At 34.6% G+C, this 10,264-nt stretch overlaps 1 protein-coding gene across 1 annotated transcript; it reads right to left on the bottom strand.

Moving 5' to 3' along the window:
* Positions 1 to 243: 243 nt before the first annotated feature.
* LOC149252144 (cytochrome P450 750A1-like) lies at positions 244 to 2,252 on the bottom strand. The gene is made up of 2 exons (XM_089459650.1): positions 1,184 to 2,252; positions 244 to 1,087 (listed from the first exon to the last, which is right to left on the bottom strand). Exons 1-2 carry the CDS (start codon positions 2,177 to 2,179, stop codon positions 464 to 466), a joined length of 1,620 nt encoding a protein of 539 aa, XP_089315776.1. The 5' UTR covers positions 2,180 to 2,252; the 3' UTR covers positions 244 to 463.
* Positions 2,253 to 10,264: the final 8,012 nt, after the last annotated feature.

Raw genomic sequence — 10,264 nt, 5'->3', positions numbered from 1 at the left:
GCCTTTCAAAACAGAACAGGAAGAGTAGAGTACTTAGAGATAACAATGAACTAGAAATTTGGAATGTGTCTTATAAAAACACCATCATGTCCAACCCTTGACTTGCCCGGCAGGGACTACTGCTGCATCCAGCTCTTGTTCAAAATATAATTGATCTTAATGCACTATTACAGAAGGCACTTTACAACCGTTTACAATAATCTACCCTATATTATTTTTTCCTGAAATGCTCTTCCCCTGCTTCAGAAATATGCGAATAATTATATTAATTGCGATATCTCTAAGATGCTAATATTTATAGTAATCCCGACATAACGAGTATGACAGCATTTTTAATAACCTCGACGGGACTAGATGTACAGAGTTAGAAAGGCGGGTACTACCATCATGAACCAAATAATGGGAAAACAATTGCAGCTAAAGAGAAACTGTCCCTTCCCTCGTTTCCTCCTACTCCTACGGTTTAGGGTGAAATGCTGATCCTCAATCTTGGATAGGCATGGAGCGGTACCTGTCTTGGAATCGTCATTCCAGAGGCCTCTTTCATATCCAGCTGGGAGGGATCACCTTCAACCCTCCAATCAAAAGTGTGCAGCAACTGAGCCACTGCAAGTTCAATGGTATGAATAGCCATAGAAGCCCCTGGGCATCCTCTCCTTCCTGCTCCGAACGGTATCATACTGAAGTCCGATTGATCTGTTAAATTGATATTCTCTTCTTCCATGAATCTCTCGGGCTTGAATTCTGCAGCATCTTGCCCCCACATATTGGGATCCCTCCCAATAGCCCACACATTTACGATGACCGTTGTTTGCTTAGGTATGTAGTATCCTCCTATCGTCACAGCCTCCATAGATTGGTGAGGAAGCGCTAGCGGCAGCGCTGGGTATAGTCGCAGAGTCTCTTTTGCCACACAGTGGAGGTATTTCATGCTGGCCAGATTCGACTCTTTTACATTACCATGTTGGCCAACGATTGATTCGATTTCCTGCTGCAATTTCTTCATTACATGGGGATGTCTGAGCAGCTCACTCATTGCCCATTCTAACATAGTTGATGTTGTCTCCAAGCCCGCCCCGAACATGTCCTGCACAAATACAAATCCAATTAGTTGCAAAATGCAAATAGAATTAGTTGCAAAATGATGACTGACCGAAGTTTAAGAATGAGGAGCGAGGCATACAAGCACAAGACCCTTGATGGTTTCCCGTGTGATTTTACTGTTGGTCTTAGCCATATGCAGCAGCACATCGATGAAGTCTTGCACATGAGGCTCTGCATCTTCCTCTTTCTGGCCATTGGAGGATACGGTGGCCATGAGATGATTAACATTAACATGGTCGTCTATTATTTTCTCGGCAAATTCATTGAATGTTTTATCAATTTTCTTCATCCGCCGCTTGATACCTTGCAAATCAAGCCAATCCAAGTACGGAATGAAGTCTCCAATGTTGAAGTCTCCCACCCTAGCTGTCAACTGTACCAACAGATCTTTAAACCCTTTGAATTCACCACCCAAATCATCGTCCGAAAATTTCTTCTTCACCAGTATTCGCCAAACAATATTGGTGGTGAGATTAGATATGGCCTTGCTCACATTCACGCCCATTCTTCCCTTCACACTCTCCTCCCATATTGAATGGATCATCGCAGACACCTCTTCCTCTCGCACGCGCTTGAAGGACTCAATTCTTTTGGCAGTCAGGAGTTCTAACACGCAGATTTTCCTCATTTGCCTCCAATGATCTCCATAAGGAGCGAAGACCACATCGTTAAAATTGAAAAACATTAATCTCCCAGCGGCTCCTAGAGGTCGGCTGGCAAAGATCAAATCATGAGTTTTGAGAAAATGTTTGGCTATCTCAGAAGAAGAAACTACGACGGTAGGGACTGAGCCCAAGCGCAGAAACAAAATGGGACCATATTTGTGGGCAAGGCCTTCAAAAAAACGATGAGCGGGGAGTCTCAGTTGGTGGAGGTTTCCGATGATGGGCCATGTAGAGGGTCCTGGTGGTAATCTGGCACTAATCCTCTTTTTGTGCATAAACCATATCAAGAAGAAAGAGAAGAATATACAGACAATAGCTGCTGTGGCAGCCCCTCCATCAGTAACTGTGAATGTTGCATGAAAAGCTAGAGAAATACGCAAACTACGAAAAGCCATATCGCACACACCCATTCTGAGCACTGCACTCTACTTTTTGGAAAGGAAAACGGTCTGTTGGCATTAATAGCCGTCAATGAGGCAATCAGATAAGGTCCAGTTGTCCCCAGGCTACATGTCACAAATGAAGCCATTGAAGGAGAAATCAAAACAAACTCTAAACTTATCTTCATAAAATTTTAAAATGTTTTAATGACCGACTCATTTCAAATCATTGAATAAAAAAACAATAAAGTTGTCCTCATTAAATTTAAAAAAATGAAGGTAATATAAATTACTAATTTCAAATTATTTGTTGCCCTCTCGGAGTCCGAGGAGAAACGTGGTTTGATTTGTTTGGTGGGATCAAATGTTTCGTGTTCCTCTTTAATATACACTTGCCCGCATAAAATATTTATAATGTTTTAATAATATTTAACCTTCTTTAAAAAAAATTTTAACATTTTTTTAAAATTTATTTTTCTCGCATAAAAAATAATAGTTATCATTGAGAACGAAATTGACACCTCATAATTACTTCGAAATCTTAAATTATAATATATTCAATATTAAATGTTTATCCGACAGAAAATAACTGTTAACTAAAACATTATAACGTTCATAATAGTTAACCATTATTTCCTATCGTATAACATTTAATATTGTTTTATTTTTTATATATTATAATTTAAGATTTCGAAGTAATGATGAGGTGTCAATTTCATTCTCTAATAACAATAATTGATAACTATTATTTTTTATGCGAGAAAAATAAATTTAAAAAAAATGTTATTTTCAAAAAAATATGTTTTGAAATTCATCCTTTCGTGGTATGGTGTTTATATTATTTATGATATAATTCATGGGATATATATATTTTTAAAATTGTTATTTAAAAAATATATATATTAAATTCACCTTTTCATGCTATAGTGTTGATATTATTTATAATATATTTTTAATGGTATATTTGTTAAATTATTTATTTTATAGTTTTAATAATATAATTGGTTATTCACATAATTAAATAATAATAATAATATTTAATTATTTATACCAGTTTAGATTTATTTTAACAATGGATTTATCAAGCTTTGAGAGGGATCAAATTTTTTAAGGTGCAAACTCATTTTTTGAGTGTAAAACTTGAGGAAAGGTTTGCACCTCCAGAGATTTGATCCGTCTCGGAACTTGATAGATCTGGTGTTAAGATGGATCTATATTAGTTTTGAGTTGTGTGCGCTCATGCAAAATTTGTTGAAAATCTAATTATTTTGATCATTTTAAATATGCTAAATATGTCTACAATTAATTTAGACAATTTAATTTAAAATTTGCTTAGTTACCTCAGTTTTTTGAGATGAGAGAGACTGTTAGTAACTTGAATGATGAAAAATGAGGAAATACAAATTTTGAGTGCAAAGTGTCAATGTAACAATTTTGATAGATAGAAAATGTGAATAGTAAGAATATAGTCAATTACAAACGATCTTCATTGCAATCAACATGAAACTATTTTCTTCTACTGTTCCTATTGTCACACGCATTAGTTTTTCCATTTTCTCATATGGAACATATGAAAAGAGTAGTTGGAATCATAGACCATTCAAATATTTAACTCGAGCTATTGTAGTAAACAACATACAAACAACATACCTTGTCTCTCTTTCTCTCCAATAATAATAGTAGTTTTCTCGAAATTCAATCATCGTGACTTATGGAGTGTTAAACCCCAAAAAAATTTCAATGGTAGTTATTTTCTATCACCTCTTTTGAATGCAAAGTAATTAACAATGTTGAATGATGGAAAATGAGAATAATATGAATGTACCCAATTATAAATAGTTTATAGTTTCAAGAAGCAAACATTTGGGGTAAGCAAACATTTTATTTAGGATGAAAATTCAAGTATTGTATTTATGGTTGAATAATTTCTATGTGCTTACATTGAGAGAGAGTGTGTATGTTTTGGGGGTGAGAAGGAGAGACAAGGGGAGATATAGATATAGATGGGGGGAGAGGAAGTAAGAGAGAGGAAAAGACATGGAGGGAGGAAGGGATATCGATATGAAGAGAGAAATTTTAGAGAGAGAGAACGGGAAGAGAGAGAGAGGGGGAGGGTAAAGGGAGGTAAGGAGAGAGAGTGTGTATGTTTAGGAGTTGAGATAGAGAGATAAAGAAGACGAGACAATGGGAGATAGAGATATAGATGGAGGAGGTAGAGATGTGCTTACACTAAAATCAATGCACACTATTAATCTAATTACTTTGAAATTAATGTACAACATGCATCTTGTTGCATCAAATTAGAAATAAACATCTACACTAAAACCAATGCATCTAGTGCAAACAATCAAATAGGATTAGAAATCAACATCTATACTAAAATCAATTCATCTAGTGCAAGCAATCAAATAGGATTAGAAATCAACATCTATACTGAAATCAATGCATCTAGTGCAAGCAATCAAATAGGATTAGAAATCAATATCTACACTAGAACCAATGCATATAATGTAAGCAATCAAATATGAGTAGAAATCAAAACCTACACTAAGATCAATGGATTTGTTGCAAGGTATTAAATATGATTAGAAATCAACATCTAAACTGAAATCAATGCATCTAGCGCAAGCGATCAAATAGGATTAGAAATAAATATCTACACTAAAACCAATGCATCATGTGCAAGCAATCAAATAGGAGTAGAAATCAACATCGACAATGAAATCAATGCATCTAGTGTAAGGTATTAAATAGAATTATAAATCGACATCTACACTGAAATCAATGCATATAGTGCATGTGATCAAATAGGATTAGAAATCAACAACCACATCAAAAATCTAAAATATTCATGACTTTCTAGATCTCTTCTTCTCTCTCTCTCCACCTTCCATTCCGTGTCTATCTCCCTACCCCTCTCCTTCCCTGTCTTCCCCTCCCTCTCTCCCCCATCTCACTCTATCTGCCTGTCCCTAACTTCCTCTTTCTCTTCTTTCCTCTCTCCCCCTGCTATCTATATTTATACCTCCCACCATATCTCCTTATTTGTCTCTCTATCTCAACCCCGTAAATATTGCATGCTCTCTCTCTCTCTCTCTCTCTCTCTCTCTCTACCCCCTCCATCTATATCTCTATCTCCCATATATCCCTCTTCCTCCCTCCCTCTCTTTGCCTCTCTCTTGTACCCCCTCCCCCGCCCCATATATATCTATATCTCCCCTTGTCTCTCCTTCTCACCCCTAGAACATACACACTCTCTCTCTTCCTCCCTCTTACTCTCTCTCTTTCCCTCTCCCTCTCTCTCTCTCCCCCTTACTGACTCTCCATCTCTCCCTTTTCACTCCCTCTCCACCTTTCTCTCTCTATATCTTTCTTCCCCTTCCAACTCCATGTCTTTCTCCCCCTCTCTCTCTCCTCTCTCTCAAATCCTCTCTCTTTTTCCTTCATCTCTCTCCCCTTCTCTCCCACATCCCTCTGTCTCTCCCCCTATCATACACACACTCTCTCTTAACCCTCCAACTCTATCACTATCTCCCTCCCTCTCTCCTTCTCTCTTCTCCTCTCTCCCCCATCCATATCTCTGTCTCCCTATCTCTCTCTTACCCTACTTTCCCTATATTTATCCTCTCCTTTTCTCTCTCTTCTCTCGTCTCCTCTCTCCCTTGTCACTCCCTCTCTTCCCCCCTCCAAATACATCTCTCCCCCTACTCCCTCCCTTCCTTTCTCTCTCTCACCATGTCTCTCACCTCTATGTCTCTCTCCCACACTCTATCCCCCCTTCCATTTCACTCTTTTTCTTAAATATGACCCCATTGTATTACATTTAAGAAAGTATCTAAATTAATAAAAAAATAATTGGTTGTAAAATATTAAACCTATATTTTGGATCAATCATGTTAAATAAAATACAATAATAAAAAAATTAAAAGAATCATGCAGTATCTTTCCTCTATCATTGTTAATTACTTTTCTTTCTCATCACTTGGATCCTTGGTTAAGATGCATCTATCCTAGTTCATTATAATATTATTAATATTATATAAATTTCACATATGTATATATAAAAGTATACTAATTTTTTAATTTATTAAAACCTCCATTTAATCTCTATGAAAATATTGCTAATAGTTTTGAGGATGGAGGGTTTAGATATACCTCAAAAGTAATTATATAACCTTTTTTCTCTTACATTTAATTAAAAAATGTTATAAAATTAAGTTAAAATAAAATATTTGTAGAATATTTTTATTTTGAAATAGGCTATTATTTTTGGGCATGTGGTATTTATAGGCCATGGTATTGGCCCATGGTATTGTAGCAATTTAAAGCCTAGATCCATAACATAATAATCCAAAGTCTAGGTGGCCCATGGTATTAGAATTTTCTTCCGTCTCCCTCTCTATCTTTCTCTTGTGGGTATTGGGCCATGGTATTGTAAAAAAAACCTATTTAGAAGTTAATAATATGCATGGTAAATATTAGTGATTAAAAATTTTGTCATATTGTAAATATTAAGTTTTTATCCACATATTAATTAAATTTATAGATGGAAAACATCTATATTAATTGTTAAAAATATATTGATTACATAAAATTTAATATTACAATATTATATGTTACACAATATTTATAACCACCCCCACCTAATAAATCGGGCCAGGGGTGGGGAGAAATTCTAATTAAAATGTAATATTATTAAATTTTACCTAAAATTTTACATTCTACTCAATATTTCCCCTGACTCCTACTAATTTTATTGAGCACCTTCCATTACATTGACTTTACCCTCCTACAACTTAAAATCTGAAGGCAACCTGAAATTTACCTAGTTATTATTACACGATATGCCCAATTTTCTTTGTTATTCGATGAAAAAGCTAATCGATCTTTTTTTAAATTGCATATATATCATTTTCAAAATTGAGTTTGTCAATATTACCCGACACATTTTTTTATTTAATTTATTTAAGTAAAATTACACATATCTTCATCATATACAATATATATTAGCCAACACATATATTTTTTAAATATTTTTTGATGTAATGTTACATATTTTGTAATACTATGTAACGTTAAGTAAAAAGTAAGTAATTTTATTTAGAAATTATAAACATAAATGGCAGAACCTCAGCCCAACAAAATATAAATATACCTGATTATTATTATTACATAAATCACAACCTAAAACATGTACGCCACACGAAATTTACCTCATTATTATTACAGGATATGCTCAATTGAATCTTGTGCTTCCTTTAGCTAATTTTCTTTGTTATTCTATGAATAAGCTAATTGATCTCTTTTTAAATTGTGTATATATCGTTTTCAAAATTGATTTTGTTAATATTAGTCAACAAATTTTTTTATTGTAATTAATTTTATTTTTATTTTAAATTAGCGTTACACATATTTTCAGTATATACAATATATATTAGCCGACACATATATAGTAATATTACACACATCTTCAGTATATACAATATATATTAGCCGACACATATATAATAATATTACACACATCTTCAGTATATACAATATATATTAGCTGACACATATTTTTTTTTAATATTTTTTTTGACATGACAACATCTTCGTCATATTTTTTTAATATTTTTAATGTAACGTTACGTTAGGCAACAACATCTTCGTCATATTTTTTAATGTAATGTTACGTTATGTGACAACATCTTCGTCATATTTTTTTAATAGTTTTAAAGTAACGTTATGTTACGTGGCAACATCTCCCTTATATACTCAGTTTCTCCCTCATATACTGGGTTGTAGAGCGCCTCTTCGCGCAATAATATTAATAGTTCACGTTAAAGTTGGTTTATAACAATATATATTTTTTTTTTATGTAACATATCTATTTTCCAAAAAAGATTGTTTCTCATTAACATAATATGATTGTACAATATATACTTCATGATTTTGTTCTTCCTCCTTTCTTCCCCTTCAACATTAATCTGTCTTTTCCAATTGCTAATCCTAGCACCTATCTCTTCATTGCCCTGAATGACGTACTTTCATCCCCTTACTAGACTATAGCATAACATCCTACACTGTATCTAAACATATACCTTAGCTGGAAAAACATATTATTGTAAGGTTGAACCCTCATCCACCTTGGTTTAAGGTTCTCATGAACATTTCAATGGTTATTTAATTCAACCTCGAGCTATGGAAATAATTTCTTGTCCCTTCACCTGCCATCGCGCCCTCCCTCGTACTGTCATCGCGCCCTCCCTCGTACTGTATGGTCCAATGCACACCTGCGATTTGCATAAAGTCACATGGCAAAGACCATCATTGTGGTTTTTGAATGGTTGAGATACGTTGATGGGTTTCAATGGGTCAGATATGATCTCCTCCACTTTAGTCGTGACCTAACCCTAACCTCGCTTCATTTCGTGCTTCAGTTGTGGCAATCACTCTGTTTAGTGGTGTTAGAGTTTTGCTGCAATTTCATATGTGTAATTAGAGCTCTGAGAAAAATCAGACGAAGTCCTCCTCCACCATACCCAGGTTCAACACTCCCTGACATCCTGCATTTATCATATTTTTTTCCATAAATGTTGATGTTATTTGTGTGTTGAGGCCTCTTGGGTTTGGTCTTTGTTGACAGTGAATGTTCATGACGAATACTGGATCGTTCGAGCACCTGCAGGGTGAAGGAACACCCTCAACCATCGCCATTGTGACAACAACCCTCAGGTCAGTATCCCAACTATGCACCCAGTTCACTTTCCCTTGTTTCTTTTATACTACGTGATTTAAAGGGTACTAGTTAATCCCCGTCTCAAATTATCTGTTGTAGGATAGTGGATATTTCGATGTGATGGAAGCAAACCAACTCTCGGTTCACATGTCAATTCACATTGGTTTTAGAGGTTTCGATAACCACCTCTCATCCCACTTAGCTGTATTCTACTAGGTTACATGATCTATTGTCAAATTTCTTATTGTGGGATTGTAGGTTCTGAAAAACTAAGGAATGATGTTTAAATTTGGGTTTATTGTGTTTGCCTAAGTTGTTTCTCTCATTTCCCCTGTTTGCACTACAATCTTCTATTCCTAGGTTCTGTGGTGTTGCCATGGTGGTTTGCTTATGACCATAATGCTTGATTCTTTATGCGAGAAGGATAATGAAACATCCATGATTATAGATGTTGACCTTGGTTGTGGTCTCAAACAATTCAACAACAAAGGGGACTGGGTTCGTCATTCCTCCACCGAACTACTAAATTGATCTTCTTTATGGGATCTACTCTTGCTACTCTTTGAAATGAATTGATAACTCATATGTATGATAGTTATGACCAGGAAGGGTCTAATTTTTCTCATGAACATTGCAATTCATTTTCTTTCCTATACTTCTTGAGATGACACTATAACATCTTTGGTGTATATTTCTATTGCAGTGAAACCTTAGCGATAAGCCTAGATCCACCTTATAACTTTAATGTACTACCGTATGAACAGTTTCATTTCAAAAGATCCTATATTTTATGTCAGAACTCCTTTGTATATTAACTCTGTTAATCATTTCTGATCTTTAAGAGTTAATCAATTGCTACATGTGTTCTTGTAATGGTTAATATTCCTCACAATGATCTATGTAAGTTATGCATTAAATGGTTTTTATACATCACTAGAATTTTCTTCAGCTATATACATAATGGTTCCTCTTCATTACTGGAATTTGCTTCGACTATGCATTTGTTTATTTATATTCATTGTTGGAATTTAATTAAGTTGTAAGATCTTAAATGTGAAATCTAGGTACTTTTGTTTTCAATTTATGGGCATAGCTATATTTTTCAGTACATTAATTGTTCTTTGAAGCTAGCTTTCAAATTTAGTTACAAGCATGTCGATTTCAGGGTTAAGAGGTTCTGCCTTAATGCCTAATCTCAAGGTTATATATGTGAATGCATTTTAACTTATAGTCGATGCTTGACTCTGTGGTATATTTTGTTTAAATGAGATTCTACTTGTAATTGTAATACTTAAGTATGGGACTATAATCGTGGAGATTCCTTTACCTGGAACTTAATATGTAAATCATATATAGGGTGGCTGTAACTGTTAGTAAAGGGAATGCACTAGTTT

The sequence above is a fragment of the Pinus tabuliformis genome, chromosome 7 (assembly GCF_031772625.1).
Source record: "Pinus tabuliformis cultivar Carrire ecotype Pingquan chromosome 7, CPIR1, whole genome shotgun sequence".
Classification (NCBI taxonomy): Eukaryota; Viridiplantae; Streptophyta; class Pinopsida; order Pinales; family Pinaceae; genus Pinus; species Pinus tabuliformis.
Note: the sequence above shows the minus strand (reverse complement) of the source record. Positions and strands in the feature narration are given on the sequence as shown.